This window comes from Halichoeres trimaculatus, unplaced genomic scaffold (assembly GCF_033239565.1).
Source record: "Halichoeres trimaculatus isolate MK-OKI-2021-1 unplaced genomic scaffold, fHalTri1.1 fHalTri1_scaffold_17, whole genome shotgun sequence".
NCBI lineage: Eukaryota > Metazoa > Chordata > Actinopteri > Labriformes > Labridae > Halichoeres > Halichoeres trimaculatus.
In genome coordinates, this window is record NW_027437195.1 from 14,650,765 (window position 1) to 14,669,430 (window position 18,666).

An 18,666-nucleotide genomic window follows, 5' to 3' on the forward strand; every position below is an offset into this window, starting at 1 on the left:
GCTCTCCCGTAGGAGGTCTGGGTTTGGGTCCTCTTCCGAGGACGGTCGTCGTAAGGGGAGGGGCGTGTCCCCGGGGACTGCACGTGCTGCTACATCTGCTGCCCTCGTGCACGTACAGAGAAATCGCTCTGGGCATCTCATTAAAGCCTCTCCGATGTCTTCTCCCCTGCCTGTGAGACCCGTGCAGCTTCACGGACAGGCTTTGTGAGAAGCGTTTAGCAAATATTGATAGTTCTTGGCGCATGGAGGAGATCAAAGGGAAATGGGAGAAGGGGCTGTCTAGGAGGAGAGGGGGAATAATCGGTGCACGGTGCTTTCATGAATGATTTATGCAGTATAAAGTAGCCTTTACCCACTGGGGGGAAGGCGGACGGATTTTCTTGCTGGGGTTGTGTCAGCTTTTGAGTCTTTAAATCAGGGTTTCCCACGAAACTAGTCCTGAAAACTAGAAACGTGTGTGCAAACGTGAGTTAAGAATTTAACCGAGGAATTTGCTGTCTGAAAAAAAGTTTAACTAAACTTACTGTTAGGTTTGTTTATAAACGCAGGGACAAGTTATCCCAGAGTGTCACATTTTGCCTGATTTTGGACTTTTTAAAGGGGGAGAAATGAAAAGAAGTGTGGAGATTTGGCTGCCTCTACCTTCACACCAAGCTTCAGTACTTTGGACAGCGACCATCTCTGCAGACTCACACTCCATCGTCCCCCCCACACAGGACTCAACAGACAAATGATCTTTTATTGACTTGTTTTAATCAGTACCTCTGAATGGTGGCAACAGTAAAGCACAAAAAGGACTAGTGTTGCAGCCGCAGCAGCAGCGCTGTTAAAAATCTGCACATGTGCCAGCAGAATGGAATTACTAAAGCCTGCTGATTTTTACAGCTCCCCACATACTCACAGAACCTGGACTGCAGTTGTTACTGTAACACAAGGGGGCACAATGAGAGCAGAAGACAGGGAGAAACATCAGCAGGAAATCACACAGTTGTATTGAAGGCATTAAAGGTTTCGGGAGGTGTCCTTAAGATCCGTTAAAGGTGGATTTTCCTGAGCTGACAGCATTTGTCTGACTGGTCAAGTGGTCCTAAACATTTCACAATTTTCTCAAAGAACTGTTGAACTGTTGAGAACCACTTAATCAGAGAGACTACACTTTCTCCAGGGAAAAAAATGTCCTTCAGAGTTTTGATTCCTCTCTGTAAGGGAGAGAATAGCCAGTTAGTTTCATCATGATCGCAGATTTCAGTTCCCATATACACCAAAACAAGACTACAACAAGACCAGCAGTAAGTAAAGGTGCTTACCTGGGGTTAGGGAGCTCTGTCTCTTGAAATGGTGTTGTCTTAGTGTCATCCCTGCTCAGACTGAGTGACTGCAGAGTTAAGAGCTCTTTATATAGTGTTTTAGGGCTAGGTTCATACAAGTCTCTCATTCAGGGAGGAATGAGGCCCATGCTGGTCCGACCGGACGAGCTGGGTTCCTTCACTGAGCACAACGGGGCAGCCGCCCTCAAGACACAGATACCAGCCAGAGCAGGCCGGAGAGTCACATGGACTTCTGTGTTGCTTTGTCTTTTAAACAGTTGTTGAATTTCTGGTAGATAAACACGATTTCAGTGGAAAGTGTTTCACAAGCTTCATGTGTGGCTTTAATGTTGAATTCCTTCAGGGGCCTTCGGCAGTGGCAGTGGATCCAATTATTATTCAGAGCACATTTCTGCAGGAAACACAAAGAAACTCAGCACACTAAGAGAAATGACCTCTACCAATTGGTTAGACGTGCGCTAATTTATACAGAAGACCGTGTCAAATCAGAAACTGCTCAGGAATCTTTAGCCAGGAGCAGTACATGCATGGTTTCATGGGAGAGGAAAGGTTTGGTGCAACCAGGTGGCAATCACAGGAGACAGAGTGGAAACAAAATGATTTATTTCTGCTGCTTTTTATGAACACAGGAGAAACAGACCACCCATGAATCACTTTCAACCCACATAAAGCCCTTAAACATTTTAAAACGAGACAACAACAGCATTGGAAACAGCAAGAAAGACATTCAAGTATATTTTAATTTTGTTTGTACTTTGATGTCACGTCATCACAGAAGATTCTTTACACGTGAAAACACCAAAGTATAAAACACTGACCTAACATGGTTCGACAACTAAGTGGCAACACTTTTTACTCATTGCACAACAAAAATAAGGATGAAAACAAAATTAGAGACATTTAAAAATTTGGAAGAAAGGAGAAACTGAAGTAGTTCGAAGTCTCAACAGTCTGGCTTTCCTCGTTCTCATTTCAAACAGAGATATGTGACTTTTCAAGCTCGACAGTCAGCAAAAGAAACAGGCCGGATGAGTCTGAGAGGTTACCTGATGGTTTAGTTACACCTGTTTGAGCAGAGAGGAACAGAGGGCAGAGGTTCACCAAAGTGGACATGTGCTACACTGAAACATCCTGGACTTCTCTTCAGTTTCTGTTTGGTTATAAAGACACTGTTTTCTATCTTACTGAAAACAGTAACTTAATAAAATCTGTAAATGTACCCTGTAGTTACATTTATTGCTATATTTAGAGACATCACTTTATAAAGTAATGGAACAGCAGTCAGAGCTAGTTTCAGAGTCTGTTTTCAAACAGCTCAGGTGATCCCTGATCTGACATCATTGTTTTTTGATAAAAAATATAGAATAAAAGCATTTGGTTAAAAAAGGATCAGTTTCCTCAAACACACACATACCACAGAACAAGAAATGATAGGCTAAGCTAGTGTTGACCTTTCGCAGTGCAGTACACCTAAACCATGTTGTGCTTTAAAGGGGTTTAAAGGAAGCACAAGCAGAGCAGTGATTCCTTTAAACAAATCTACAACTTGTGCGGACATTCAAGGTAAAGTGAGTCCCTGAATTCATCAGGCTGGTGGACGGTGTGTCGAGGACAGCTTGGTGGAAAACAGAAGGAGGTTCCTGTTGTTCATGTTAGCGTCCTGCTGGAGCAGCAGTGAATTCAATCACTTCCCCGTTCTGCCAAAGACAAAAAGAGAGGGGGTGAGAATGAAGCAAGAGAGGTGGGTCGGGCTGGTGGGTGGGTGTCAGTGGTGTTGACCACCTTTGTGAACATGCAAGCGCAAACACACTAATCAGCTCTGTGAAAAGCAGGTTGCACAGGTTTAGAGATCAGATTCTGTTTGGCTAAATTGAAGAGAAAACTAAGGATTTGAAGCCTGCTTAGTGTTCACTCAAACTGCTGTTGGTCCGTGGAAAAAAAGAAAATCATGTAACAGTTTTGATTGGTAGACAACGCTAACTGTTACATGATTAGAACGGATTTTTTTGGCATTAGAAAACGCCTTATCCCTGAAATCAACACAATTCGACATAAGCAAATTTGTATTCCAGCTTACTTCAGTTTTAAAGCTCCTGTGAGGAGAATTTTGTTACGGGTAGATTTGGCACCCTCTATTGACGATGTCATGTCTACATTGAGTGAGTCTTTGCCTTGAGACGTAAAAGGGTTTTACAGGCGATAAAGATATGCGAATAGAAATGAGTCTTTTGTTTTGTCACTCATGCAGATGCGTCAATTTATTTTCAGTATGTGACGGCCTCCTACCACTAGGGCTGCTGCAGCTATTTGTTCTCCCCTGTCCGTGTAATGTGTGTCCTTGCAGGCCCTGTGGGAGGTGTTTGTGCACTTGGGTGGATCCCCCAGGTGCATAAGTTTCTGGCCATCATACAATCCTGGGTCGCCCTTTGCCAGCACCACCAGGCTCAGCGTGGCCTGGCTGGGCGCAGTCCTCCCTCGCGTCAGACCTTAATTTCTGGATTGATCTCTTTTGTTAGTTTAGTTGATTTTGCTTCAGTTGTTAAACCTTTTGAATTTATATTTTGTTAATAAATTTATCCTTTTATTAATTTAAAACCACATGTCTCCGTGTCTTTGTCATGGCCTAGAGCCAGGTCGTGACAAGTATGACTGGGGAAAAACTCCTCACAGTAGCTTTAAACGAAATGATTTATCTGATTAGGTTACACAGGACTTTTAAAATCAGCTTCTTCACCTTTATTCAATCAAAAACAAATACCAGACCTCCATCTTTTGAAATCTCTTTTTATCCATTTTACTGTGTACTATTTTTGTTTTATTAGAAGTTCTGCACTAGGGCCCCATGGGCACTGTTGCTTGCAAGAATGTCCTTGGTTTGAACCCCAGCAGGGCTGAGAGGAGCCTCTCTGTAAGGTGTTTGATGTTCTCTCAGTGTCTGCCTTTGTGTCCTCTGGGAGCCTCAGGAACAGGCAGCCCTAGTATCCCTGTAGGTGTCAATGCCTTTGTTGTGAATACATGTGTGCTTAAGACTGTGGCCGATGTAATGCATGCTGGGGTTCACAATTTACAACAACACCAAGCAGAATAAGCAGCTGGTAAAGTGGAGGGGTGTATGGAAGGATTGATAACAGGCACAAAGGGGATGCTCAGAGGGATACTAGAGTTTCATGCTATGGGGTCTTCATTCAATGTTGGAAATACACACAACCACGACACCTAGTTACCTCATCATCATCATCATATTCATCAATTTCATCACATTCATTGAATTCACCAAATACTTCCTGAAATTAAAAAAGACACACAAGACATGTGACTGACAGACAATTATGGTCAGAATTAAACTGAGTGTTGAGAAGAATGAAGAAGAGATGTTAGAGCTATTAGGACAGACAGTGATACTCACCTTAGCTTTATTGCTCATAAGTTGAACTAAAAATGTCACCACTTCCTTTTTGCCGACAGCTCGAGCCTGCAACAGGAATAGAACAGGGAAAGGCTGAGCCGCAGGCAGAATAAGAAACATGATTTTAAAAAGTTGTTTTACTAAGTGTCCCTGAAACCCACCACTTGAATGGCATTCTGTCCATCATAGCCTGGTTTATTTAGATTGGCTCCAGCCAGGCTCCAGATTTCCAGACCCTCCAGATCCCCACTGGCTGCCAGACTGACACAGAGAAAATGACTGTTAATATTCTGACAAGCATTTCCCAAACTTCGTATTATTAACATGATCAAAGTGACACTTGGTTGAGGATGACGAGTTGTTGTTCAGAGCCAGACTAATGACAACTGTTGGCCCTGTGACGCAGAACGTGTTTGATTTTATCTTAATAGAGCCATGATGGTTCTTTTTTCACTCAAGGTGTGTTTCTGAAACTCTAAATTGGAACTGTCCCGACAAAACCTGTCTGGTGTCTCTGGTAGATAAATAACAGGGCTCAGCCAGTGTGCTGTATGCTCGCTGACACCAGAGATGCAGAACAGATCTGATGCTATGCTGCCAGGGGGCATTCCTACAGTTTGTGTAACAGTGGGACAACTGGTTGTACCTGTGGCAGCTATGTAGGATGGGTCACTGCGGACGCTGTGATACAGAGGTTCGTGACTGAATGTGTGTGCAGCAGTGTGAGGGGATGTCTTACCTGCACAGTTCTGTTCCTGCTTCCTCCAGTTCATCTCTGGAGAAATGTGCTCCTGTTTTTCTCAGCAACTTCACGACCTCCTTGTGCCTGAGTTTATGGAAGGGAATAAGGGAGAGATTTAAATTTGCAAGTGTATGTTTTTTTATATAAGACCACATGCTTGTCACTCAGTTTAACCAGCTAAAACCTGAAAAAATGATATAAAAAGTCTGTGTTTACAAAACTGTTCAACCCCTAAGAGATTCGTTGGTCCATTCTCCGACTGAGCCCCTGACATCGTCAACTTCTCATATTACTCCCAAACTTTTTTTTTTTTCCTGGGGTTCATGTCCAGCCAGGTTATTGCTCCATATTCAATATTCCAGAAACAGTTTGGAGCCAGTTGGAGCCAGTTGTCCAGGTGGTGGTGGTGGATCAGCTTTGAGCATCCCCTTGTCATAGGCTAACAACACGATGGGGGCAGTTACAGCCTTGCAGTTCAGGGAAAACACCATGAGGTTAGCCCTGGAGCGGCCAGCCTGGGTTTGAATCTAACCAGCAGCTTCTTACCCGCGTGTCACTCCCCACCCCTGCCCTGTTCCCTCTGTCCTGTCCTCTTCAGTTGAAAGCAGAAAGTAGTTCCAAAAAAAACTTGAAAAAATGCCTTCCCTTAACACATAAACAGACTCAACTCAGCCTAACTGCAGACATATATTTACTTCTTACATTATGTGATAAAAATCTAATTGCTTTCTTCGAATAGTGTTCTCCACAAGCATGTGAGGACGGTGTAGTTGTGTGCTCCAGATGTTCACTTATCCCCAGAAATGTTTACACCCTTTACCTTTTTTTCTCATCTTCTCCTTCACAAACATATTCCCTCTTTTCTCCATTCTTTGCGGATAGCAAAAGGTAATGTTTTAGATTTCTTTGAATGCAAAACTCTAATTATAGTTTGAATTTTCCATTTTTGTCTTATGTTAAAAAAAGAAGCATATCCCTGAACGCCCATCTGACTGCCACAAGGCTTTAAAGCTCCAATCAAAGTCCTAATAAATTCTAAATTTTAACCATTTTGCTTCATAATCTTCAGCAAACCTCTAAACTTATAAACTAATGGTCTAATTCGTGCGACATATAAACATTTTTTAAGGTTTGGCTAAAATCTTGACTTTTATCCACGGTGTCGTTCAGGTTTAGCATGTTGGAGCATGTTCCTTATCCCCTTGCAATAAACCGCCTACGCAATAGGAGTCACCTGCAGAGACATTAGCAGCTACAGAAAATAAAGAAAAACAAAACACAGGCACACAATGGGCCACCAATGATCAGCCCATTCGTTTTTGATAATAGCTGAGTTTACTATTTATTAAGCTCAGTTACCCAACAGATCAATTTGATGCCTAATTGTTTGGAGGAATGTGGAGCCGCTGCCAAAGAAAGTATTAAAAGGATCTTGAAGACTTCCTGTAGAGAGTCAGAAAGCCAGTATCTCTCATCTGTGAAACTGGGAGCAGGTTGGTAGGACTGGTTCTGGTGACACTCCCCACTTTTGTTCCATAACCCTTCATTCTCATTTTCTGCCACTCCTTATATGGGCATTCATGTTGAAGTGAAATGTGGAAAGTTGGTTGCCTGACATCTGAAGTGCAACTTATAACACGTTTAGTCAAAACTCAAGTTCTTTACATTACAAATGGTTTCATTAAACACAGGTGAGGAGAGAAAATCAAACCAAAGAGTGGAGCACAGGAAGTGGGATGGCAGGTGTTTGCGCTCAAGTGCATCCCTCTGCCGTCACAAAGGAAACAAGTCCATACTCGTAGTGCCAACCGTTAAAATAGGACAACAGCCATTTGGCAACGCTTCCACTCATACAACGTCTTTACCCTGAGGCTCAACATAGCACTAAATGAAACATTAAGCGTGGCTGGCTTCTCCCTCATAGACATTTAGAGCAATGTCACTGAAAGACAAAAATTAAAAAACAGCTTTGGTAAAAATAAACACTGTTTAAACTGTTGGATGACAATTAGCCTAATTAGTCTATAATTATTGCCTGGCCTCTAGACTGCATTACAGGCTGCTCCCCTGGTTGCAGCCCTCCTCTCTGACAGCCCCTGTTCCTTTCCTGTCATTTAAGAGAAGCCACGTTCTCTTCCTTGCAGCAGCTTGTTTAATGAAGTCCCCTCTATAGCAGCCATTAACAACAGATTTTCAGGAATACTCAGGCGCTGCTAATGGCCAAGAGGGGACTTTTAATGTTCTTTTTGCAGCCTCATAACCAACGGTTTTTTTTATTTTAACAGAGATTAAAGCAAACACATTAAATGTTATTGTGAAAATAACAAGTCTTACCTGAAGCGTACAGCGTTGTACAGGGGTGTGTCACCATAGCGATCTTTAGCATAAACTGTAGCTCCATGATTCAGTAGATACTGCACTAGCTTGAGGTGGCCCTCAGAGGCGGCAATATGAAGGGGTGTGCGTCCATCATAGTCACCCAGAAACAAGTTACTACCCTGTGATGAGGAAGAAAATGAAAGTGTAACTGTTGGGAATACAAGAGGAGACATGAGCAAAAGATAACCCATCCTGATAATGAAACACACACGATGCAGCTGTGACATACACCTCCACTATCACCGAAAAACCTGTGAGACACACAACTGCACTGCGAAACATGTTTAGTCATTACAATAAACATGGGCACTGTGTTTATAAGTGGTTCATCCATTGAATACCAGGCCTCTGCTGTAAACTGGTGGTGTACTGGTGAACCAAATTTGCAGCAGAAAGTGTTGGGACATTAGAACAGAAATTTGGGACTTGCTTGAGTATAATGGTTTTAATATTTTGTTTGAACCAGATGATTTTTTACAGCCATGATTTAAAATGCAAAATTACCAGCAAAGCACAATCCTTTACCACTCAGCTTCATTTAAGTATCAAACCTTTCCATGAGTATAAGAATATCAACCTCTAAAGTAAGTTTCAAAGAAACTGGAAAAAACAGTAACCTAACAATTGTGACTTGGGACAATACATTTGGACAATATTTTAAAGAAGTTATGTGCCTATTTCATAGAAATAAGAAAAAAAATGTTGAATTATTACCCAAGTGTGATGAAATTTGCAGATCTCTTAAGTAAAGTGTTACCAGGATATCATGTCATATTAATCTGTCAGTTGATTCATACAGCAAAACATCAGTCAGGCTACAAAGAAACACATACATGTGAGCGCCTGAGCAGCTCTACACCTGCCTTTCCAGTCTGACCTTGTGTTTTGTTTGACTGTGTGTCGGTGTGTTTCTGATCCACCTCTCTTTTCAGGAGGTCTGACGCTGAAAACTTGTAGTTTGATCATGAACTGTTAGTTCACCCTAACCCCTCAAAACAAACACTCAAGATAAGCAGCCTCTGATGCACTGCTGACGTAAAAGGGTGTCAGAGCCTGCAGGGGCAGATGTAGCTTTGAATACATACAGCCCTCTCTCTGATACAAACAATGTGTGTATGAAATGTTCTCGATGTTCTTGACAGTGATCTTCAGGTGAGATTATCAACCAAACAGGTTCAGGAATACACACCATGTCCTTCAAGGCTTCTATTGCCTCTATGTCTCCGATCTTAGCAGCAGCACATGCCAGTGAGGGGGTCAGGGCATCGCGGATGGCTTCCAGCTCCTGCAGACACCACAGACTGTCACCAAGAAGCTACAACTGATTTTCAGCTTCAGCTTTTTATCATGCTATAGCATCTTTTCATTAAGGACTTCAAAAGAAATGTTTGGTAGGGCCTTGTTCGGAGTGCTGCTCCCACCTCTTTGCAGCTGATGCTCAGACTTTTGGCGATGACCTGGATGAAGCGGCTGTCGCTCAGAGCCAACTTTGCTCCGGCTATGTCAGAATTCATCTCGCCTCGCAGGTTCTCGCCCATCATCTGGACAGTTTTACACAGAAACACACACATCAGAGGTGAAAACTTATTTGCTCACAATGACAACAAGAGGAAGAATTGTTCAAAGTGAGGCCTTACAACAACGAAATAAGAAGTTTTCATCTGGTTAAATATAATATAGAGATCATTTCAACTGTACAGGGAGGTTCAAGAAATATTGTAATATTATGAAGGGAAAAGCTCTCACAACAATTATTATTATATCAACAAAGACCCTGATTTACTATAAAATCTGTAACATTACCTCCGCCAAGGAGGTTGTGTTATTTGGGGGAGTTCAAATTGGGATCAGGAAGAAGTGATTAAATTTTGGAGGTGATCTGCATCACCATCTGGATCCAGGATTTTTTTTAATGTACTCTTTATCATTGTGAGATAGGGCTGTTTTCACCATATATGTATATAACTCCGCCATAGATGGTCAGATTGCTTTACAAAACAATACAAGACAAGGTCACCATAATTTCTGACAGATGTGAAAGTACGATCCAGATCCTGGCAATTTTCTGGATACTAAGATCTTGAATATGAAATATGTACTGGATCATGATAATTTTCAACACTGTCAGGAAACAAATGATCGTACAAACCTGCAACTAACACTAAATTGTAGCAGACAGTCTGCTGAAAGGGAGTATAACATTAAAGTAGGACCAAAGCCTTGCATGATGATCACAATATGCTTGGTGGAGGTCTGCGCTCTCGGAGTTTTCAAGTTTTATCTACTTTAAAGTGCATACCAACCTTTTTCTTTGCACCGAGGTCCAGTTCAGTCTTGGCCAATACGTAGGACAGTTTTGAGAGCGCAGCTTCTGGAGTCATGTCTCCACCAGCGATCAGCCCTGCCTCGATCAACACCTGAAAAGTATCAAGAACATCTGAGTTTATCTTTAAGCAGACATGTCAGTTGGAAGGATTAAGTGGGATGAATTACCTTGCCAGTGTTATAGGATGTTGACACAGTCCCCCTCAGACACTGGGTGCAGTTTATAATAATGACACCAGAATCTGTGGCCTTCTTCAGCTCCTCTAACAGGTCAGGACGGTTATCGGGGGCATTCCCACTCCCGTAGGTCTCAAGGACTACACCCTGCATGGGTGGCTGCAGGAAAGCCCTCACCTGGAAAAAGAGGGATTCACATTATAAACTCCTGAAAAATTTACGGCCATCCGATCTGGCTGCTCAGCTGTGTGGAATCAAATTGAAGAATTAGTATTCCATGTTATTTTTCCTGCAGCCCCTTTCACAAACGCACGAGTCCGTCCACTCTCCTAAAAGCCCATCTGGTGCTTTGTATGCAACCAGTATCTCAGTCACTGGTTGGCTGGCACCAGGAGGCCCTATACCACATCATTAGCCATGGCATATGACTGGAAAGGCAGATGACTGAAATGGCAGGAAGGAGAGCAATTAATCTGAAGGTATTAGGAGGCATAAAGTCACTTGGCACGACCGTGGCCGTTACCGTAAAACATGAGGAGAAGGTGACATTAAAAGTGCAGGGTTCAGTCAGTATTTTTCTGATGCGATAAGCAGAAATGTTTGACGCAGATTACCAGAGAAGCTCTCGATGGACACACAGGAGCCTAGTGCCTAATCAAAGCGATGCCTCATAAAGGCAGTTAGAGGCTGTAAGGAAGAGTTGATAGCTGAGCCGGGCAGTGGGAGCAGATTGAGACAGTAAAGTCGCTCTCCCAGCAGCCTCTGCAGGGGGAGGTGCAGATAAATGTTACAGTATCGATGCCAAACCTCCCTTTTTACAGGGTGATTGGTCATGGCCCATAACTCCTTTTCATCTTTCTCCAGACTGAGCTTTGATGGCAGTTTACATGACCGGGAGAGTAACAGAAGATGGGTAATAGCACAATCAAATTAAAGCTAACTATATTTTTACTGCAGTTTGACAAAACAACAGTTTGGTACAGACAGTTATGTTTGAAAAACATATCCTCAATTACATTAAGAAGGTTAGCACTGTTGGCTTACAGCTTTTCAACATGACGTTAAATGTTTGAGTCGCTCTTTGATATACATAACATATCCAGTGATGAGTGTAAGATTAAGTTATACAAGTGCAGCGACTTCTCTTCAGACATCACGTGACAACGACAAAGACAGAAACCTCTGGGGCCATACCACATCAAAACAAAACATCAGTGTTACCCAGAGACTTACAGTAGCAGCAGTGATTCCTGGGAAAAGCCGGAGCAGGCCCACGTTCCTGTTCAGCTCGGTCCTGACTTGAAACTTTGCTGTTGTGTTTGCCCTCCAAACAGTGTCCCAGTTGACTGACCAAAAGAGATGTGGGACGCAGATATTTATTTTACAAAGCCAACTCTCTTAGATGTGAAAATCATAACTTGTTTAACCACCTGCTTACTTGTTATATCTACTTCTGCAGTGGCTAGTGGAGCCAAGTTTGGAGATGAAAATGCGTTAAAACTCCCGGTATCCACTTTGGTAACACGGTTTCCTCTGAAGAGTTTATTGTAAAAATACAGGCACACCTGAGAACAAAAAGATATGTTTGATGCACAACAGTTGCTGATCTTGTTGGGCACAATCCCTTTTACACCTCAAGACTTAACCTGTGCTGAGAAAGCAGTATGCACACGCCAAACGGTAGGAAGGCTGATCAAAACTGGTTATGAAATGTCTGTCAGCGCAAACGTCACATAAAGATAGACAAAGATTACACTTGAGTGTTCTTCTAGTTCTTGTGATTTTCGCTGAGCATTGCTGAACACTGTTAGAAAGCATTCTGATCAGACGGGTTGAGTAGGAGAGATCCTGTCACCTGATAGCAGTGCTGTCTGTACAACATGGAGTGTATTCTTGATGTAGTGTAATATATTGTTAGATCTATGATTTTTTTAAAACTTTTCTATCAGAATCTGTATGTGTATAATCACTCACCCAAAAAGCCTACACTAGTGAGTCTCACAGTTTCTCTTCTCCTCTCTCAGTCACTTCTTCAGGGATTTTTATTTTCTAACATCGCGTCCATATAGATATCAAATTAGACTTTTGCAATAATCTAATATTGTATAAAGTTGGGGTACACATGTAAGTGTAGTCCCCATTTTCTGACCTCGGGGATAACAAACTGGCCTGCGATCAGCAGCGCCCCCAGCAGGTTGTCTCTGCCGTCATTCCTCATCTCATAGATAGGCACCTGAAGACACAACACGTCTTATCTTAAATGGAGCAGGATTTAAGTTGAAATGCTTGTCTCTATTCTTTTTTTATTTGTTTGCTTGACTCCAAAGGAAAGCAGCTCTTACCTGTGAGCCGGTGAGGATGATTGGTTTGCCCAAATGTTCACACATGAAGGAGAGGGCAGAGGCTGTGTAAGCCATAGTGTCTGTGCCATGAAGAATCACAAAACCATCATAGCTTTGATAGTTTTTCTGGAGTTGGACAAAAAAGAGCACATGAAGTGGATCACTCCAATATAATTAGATTTTTTTTCTTCCTCTAAGCTGTATGTATATTACACAGAAGTCTTACAATTAAAGGAACAGGAAGGTGTTAAGTACCTCAATGTCCTTTCCAATTCTCCCCCAGTCATCTGTGGTCATATTAGAAGAGTCCAGTAAAGGGCTATATTCTAAGACAGTGTAGATGATCCTCTTATTGTCTTTACTAAGCCTGCAAGAGAGAGAAGTTCATCTGTGAATTTCATGGGTATACAACAAATATGTGACACAGGGACAGGCAAAATAAAGCTTAGTTAAATAAAATAGGGCTCCAGATTTAGTAAGTGCATACACCATTGCAAAAAAATTACATAAAAACACGTGGTTAAACACATTATTATCTTCACAGTGACAAAAATGTGTCTTCATTGTGTGGAATGAAGTAAGTTGGGACAAGTTCTGGTTAATTTGAAAAGTGGGTTGAAGGAAGGATAGGGAAATGCTTGGAAAAACAAGTTGACTTTATGAAGCGAGACAAAGTCTGTTTAGCCGGGCCTTCTGTCTCAGCAGCAGGGTGCCAGAACCTGTTTCACACACACAAACGCAGGGTATTGGAAGTGTTGAAAGGGAGGGGCAATGAAGAGAAACAGAGAACCACTTCAACTTGCCCTTTTCGTACAAAGTGTTTCCACTGTGTGATGTAAATAAAGACTGAAGCTGAGGGACGCGTGCTGGATGATTTTATATCACTTGAGGGTTATCTGATAAGTCATTTCACTGCCCTAAAGCCCCACTTGTGACACTCTTGTGCAGTTTGTGAAAGGCAGGGTGACTGGCTGAACAGCCATGGAAAGGTTTTCATTTTAATCTCTCTTTTAAGAATAAGAAGGATGCCCCTTCCCCTCCCCTATTACCATAGGGCAGCCTTATAATATGAGATCGAAGGTGAATAGAACAGCAGGTGGGTGGGGAGTGAGCTCCCAAGGCCCAGTCCACCCAACCAGGGGTCCTACACACACTCCTCTAATTAGCCTCAAGTCTGCACGCAGCCCTCAAACATATGAACATATGTTGTTGACAATCTTAAAGCTTAAGTGCCATAAGAAAACACTATTCAAATCACCAATTATTCCACTGTCTGGAAGTGTACCTCAAAGATACACATTAGCATACCAGTGCTAAGATGCCTCGTAGCTTAAGAATAATGAATGCTTGTGTATGAGCTTGTACAAATTATGCTTGTATGTGTGCACACAATGAGGACTTGAGAAGGGGAAGAAGAAGGTTGGAGGTGGGAGGGAGGCAACCGGCCTTGTGGCAACGCCCCTCCACCTCATGAGTAAAGCTTTTCAATAAATCAATAAACTAATTCCTTTCTTCAACTCAGGCTGATCAACAGTATACCCATTAGACTTTCATGAGTCTATGTCTTCTTATGTTGACATTAACACTGTGCAGACTCAAGGATGAGCTAGTAGTATCAAAGAGTGAATCGGGATTTGAAAAAACTGTGCTTTTATGTAACCTTAAAAATAGGAAAACTTTCACTCTTTTACAAATAAAACCCTCCTGACCTTAAGTGTGGATCTCTTATCTTTACCAGGCACCCACTTCCACCTGGCTCCCCAGCTGACTCTCAGTGTCAGTCAATAAAAAGGGGGGATTGAAATTTGTGAGTGAGGGTACAGTTCTGGTAGGGTGCCCCCACTATCACTGACAATTAAAAAAACCCTACAGAGGGAGCTGATCAGCTGGTGGGCCCATTCTTTCTGCTCCACAGCACATGCACCAGACATCAAGACAACATGGTTCAAACATCCAACATATAGATGAGCTTTCCTTTTCCTCAAAGGTCATCAGCAGCTTTACACAAACTAAACTCAAAGACACATGAGGCGAAATAGGCCAGCCACCTCATTACCACACATTAAAGCAGCTGGCTCATTGGCGACATTTTTTCAGGCAATAAACAGCGCTGTGCTCCTGTATCCTTCCTGGCTTTCTCCCCTTTTGACAATGCCACGTCAGCATGCATTTCCTGTCAGGCAAGCACACCCTGACATTTCTTAAGAAAACAGAGACTTGAAATCACTTTCAAATCACAGTGCAGGCACACGCAATGCTAGCAGTGCTACATCACCCGTGATGTAAATGGTCCGAATGAGTTGTTGGCTTCCTGTTTAGGCAACAAAAGTAGTTTGGAGTCACAACTTTTTATCATCCTCATGCTGAGAGTTTGTTTTACTCTTAACAGTTTTGATGTGAATATATACTGTAAAAAAACCCAACTTTCCACAGCTAACAATATCTTCTGTCTGTTTGCTAAACACTACTTTTAACATATTATAAACTTCCTCATATGTTAAATTAGACTGCATAGAAAATATCAAATAAATCAAATCAGAAGAGGAATGAAATGGCTATTTGGATAAAAATGGGAATATGGTTATTGTTTCTTCACTTAAAAAATTTGCTGAACATAAAACCAAACAAAACAGTTGTTATACATTACTTACAAGACATAACTTGTGTTACATCTGCAAACCTCATATTAAAGGAAAACGTGGATTAGTTTGATTTTCATAATTAAACTGAAGCTATCTGCTGACTGATCAGTAAGAATCTGGAGGTGTGCTTACGGCAGGACCAGGCTGTTCTCAGATCCGTAGTATTCATACATGCAGGTCTGCTGGGCATACAACTCATCATGAAGGATGGGCAACTTGCGTAGGCTCTTCACAAATGCATTGGCTTTCGGGGCAAGTACTGTGAGATACAAATATAAAAATGCAAGTGGGTTAGTTTGAATTTTCTTTTTGGTTTTACAGTTTGTCCTTACAGATTTATAAATATAATACAGGAGGTGTCCAATCACTGGAACACCACACATCAGTCTCATACTGAACCCTAGTGGTCAATGTAAGAAGTGGTGCTGGAAGTCCATAGCATAGAGGTCACAGTCATTTTGAGCTGATGTACAGGCACTCTTCCAAAATTCTAGCAGTTTAATCAATAACACCACATGTCTGCTGACAGACACATGAGTATCCAAACCTGAGGATATTAATTACAGTGAACTTCATTTATTACTCAAGATAGAGTTCTTGTGAGATGTAATTAAAGGGGGATGCAATCTTAGCCCTGTAGCTTACAAGTTGTGTTTACAGAACAAGTTCAAAAATTAACTCAACTCATGTAACAGTAACTTTAATATAGCCTTTTTTTGGTATTTGGCTTAATATCACAGCCAGTTATTCAGTACTCTGTGAACTAAACTGGCAAATCTATACCCTTGGTAAGAGTGAGACACATCTCAGTAACACAAATGTGGTTAAAAAAAACCGTTTTTAAGTTGTTATATAAATATATAATCTTTTAACAAAAGTAAAATTCACGGGAAGAAAATGCATTTTCAAAGACTTCTTGTGGGGCGTGGAAATGCAAGTAAGTGCTGGAAGTATCCTTTAACACAGGAGTATAGTTCTGATCAATTAAACTTTTTCAGAGAGCTCCTTCCATTCAAAAGTAAAGCCAACGATGCTTTCAAGCGCCTCAAAACAGCAACACACAGCAAGCATAAACAGAGCATGTAAGCTATTATGTAACAAATGACATTTGTTCTAACTTGTGTCTGAAACTGGTTGGACCTTTGAATATTTGGCCTCTGCACGTGTTTCAAATGTTCCTCAACACCCCATGTCAACATCTGGTTATACATTGAGAGAATCTGTTACAATGCTCCAACTGCATCATGAGAGTTGCTCATACTTTGTCGCTCTGTAAATCTAAACGTGTTGCTTTTTTCGGACATGGGGGTCATGATTCCTTTGACATTAGGTCAATGAAGTAAACGAGGATGGGTGGCTCGTGTGTGCTTAGTGTACACACACAGCTGGCTAACCTGGTGCTGTAGAGTACTTAAGGCTGTATGCAGAACTATTTCAGGATGCGTTAGTTGTCACGTGGAGTTTACCCTGAAGCCTCACGCTCATAATAACATGAGAATAACATACGCCAAACCACAAGCTATGAATGCTTTGCTGGCAATGTGACACTCTATATTTGCCTGTGCAGGAAAACAACATCGAGTTGAGCTAGCGTGTAGCTACCGTTATCATGAAGTGTCATCCCAATGGTTCCTCCGGTGTTGATAACCAGCACGCGCGCCTCAGCGGCTGTTGGGGAAGTCAGGGGTTCAACGGTCTCTACCGAGCTGCAGCTCGATAACTTCCTCCTTCGTGTCGGATGCAACTGTACATTACGCGGTGGGCCGACGTCTGGTGATTCTGACAGGTCGAGTTTCGGCTGTGATAAAGCCCGAGCTAGAGATGTCAGGTTGTTGAAGCTGGAGTCCGCCATGATGACTTACGACTCAACTTGTGCTGCTCCTTTAAATGCGCTTGTTGACACTGTTCAAACAAGGTGGTCTCTTAGTGCTACAAATACCATGCGACCATGCAACACGCTTCTTTAACCCTTTGTTTGTCTCCTGACATGAAATGCAGATCTCATAGCAAAGACGTGAGACCGAGGACTGATGGTGCATCCATAGTCTGACTTCGACTGAAGGTAACCCACACCTCTGAATTCTCCTCCTTGAATCTCCTCTTTAAGATTCTGCCCTTGAACGGCTGATGAAGAGACCCACATTGACGTCACTAAGTGGGTGTGGCCTAAAGTGCAACAAACTTGATGGGCATTCAAAGTACTGAATACACCGGAAGGATTATTTTTCCCCCGTTAGTATTGCAGTATGGGCGATATCTGTCAAATTGGGATTGTAATTTAATTATTATTATTTTTTTGTAAGTCTTCACCATCACATGAGGCAAAATATGACCACCAACTTAGTAAGCCAACTAGTATTCTGCATCTTTGTCTCTTCTAAGTGTTGGGTTGGCATTATGCAAAGCTTATGCCATAAACAACAGCCTTCAGTGGATGATATGCCAGATATAAAAATGTTGGCAGAGAAACATTTCATTCAAGCTGTGCTGAGCTGATGACCTGAACCTCTAATGAACTGAACCTCTCAATGAATATCATCACTGTTATGGCTGATAGTTCTCTGCAGCTTCAACTCAAAGAGGCAAAAGTTAAAGAGAAAAATCTGAAATCAGTTTCTATTAAAATCTGCTGCTGCTATAACCATTTAGTCATGGTAACCTTTTATGCATGGGATTTATGTTTATGTATTTGTTTGATATTATAATGATGTAGATGATCTATTAAAGACATCAGTTACTGACATGTTCCATGTTTTCTATGTTTTCCAAAGGGGAAGGAAAGGAAGACCATTGGGTAAGGTGAGCAAAGGAAGACATGTCTGTGCAAGAAGAAAAAATGTGAAATGCATACATTTAAACCAATTTTACTGTGGGCCACACTGTTGTATTACACTCTGATACAGGTTATTTTGCATCAGAGGATGCACATGGAAACTATGGATCTGCCATGTGACATCAAGTGGCTATGAGGCATTAAAAAGCAGAAGGTGTAAGTAGAATCAAACATTTAATTCTATGTGTGATACTGAATCAGTTTCTTTCAATCAATGATTTATGTTCAGTTTAAGAACACTGGTTGGCTTTACAAGAGTGGGGTTGGGCACTGGGGTTGTTGAAGTGTATATAAAACAGTTTTTTTTTTTTCAGTTAAATGTTTGAGTGGACTTGACAATGGTCAGAGTCGTGAGAGTTTACAAGTCAATATGGTTGTTGTCACAGGACACTTAGGGTTACTCACCCTACATTTTTAAAAAGCATAGCCATTTCAGATTACATCTGCAGGTCTATATTATTGGTTTGAAAAATACAATTGTAGCTGAACTGC

At 41.8% G+C, this 18,666-nt stretch overlaps 1 protein-coding gene across 5 annotated transcripts; it reads right to left on the reverse strand.

Annotated features, from left to right (window-relative positions):
• Window positions 1–1,930: 1,930 nt before the first annotated feature.
• Window positions 1,931–17,470, reverse strand: aspg (asparaginase homolog (S. cerevisiae)). Of its 5 annotated transcripts, none has more exons than XM_074691408.1 (18): window positions 16,944–17,470; window positions 15,474–15,600; window positions 14,975–15,010; window positions 12,955–13,066; window positions 12,700–12,825; window positions 12,507–12,590; window positions 11,796–11,922; window positions 11,591–11,703; window positions 10,349–10,534; window positions 10,159–10,272; window positions 9,277–9,396; window positions 9,045–9,140; window positions 7,811–7,974; window positions 5,474–5,560; window positions 4,896–4,995; window positions 4,735–4,800; window positions 4,557–4,612; window positions 1,931–3,026 (listed from the first exon to the last, which is right to left on the reverse strand). In XM_074691408.1, exons 1-18 carry the CDS (start codon window positions 17,191–17,193, stop codon window positions 2,981–2,983), a joined length of 2,010 nt encoding a protein of 669 aa, XP_074547509.1. In that variant the 5' UTR covers window positions 17,194–17,470; the 3' UTR covers window positions 1,931–2,980. The 5 variants fall into 5 exon arrangements, with proteins under 5 accessions (XP_074547509.1, XP_074547508.1, XP_074547511.1 ...); XM_074691407.1 differs by having other exon boundaries at window positions 1,931–3,025; window positions 4,553–4,612; XM_074691410.1 differs by lacking the exon at window positions 4,557–4,612 and having other exon boundaries at window positions 1,931–3,025.
• Window positions 17,471–18,666: the final 1,196 nt, after the last annotated feature.

Coding starts and splice junctions, on each gene's coding strand:
- aspg (XM_074691407.1), bottom strand. CDS start 17,193: ATGGCGGACTCCAGCTTCAACAACCTGACATCTCTAGCTCGGGCTTTA. Junction 12,826..12,954: donor GAATTGGAAAGGACATTGAG/GTACTTAACACC, acceptor GTCCAACTCCAG/AAAAACTATCAAAGCTATGA. Junction 9,397..10,158: donor ACCTCGGTGCAAAGAAAAAG/GTTGGTATGCAC, acceptor AAAACTGTCCAG/ATGATGGGCGAGAACCTGCG.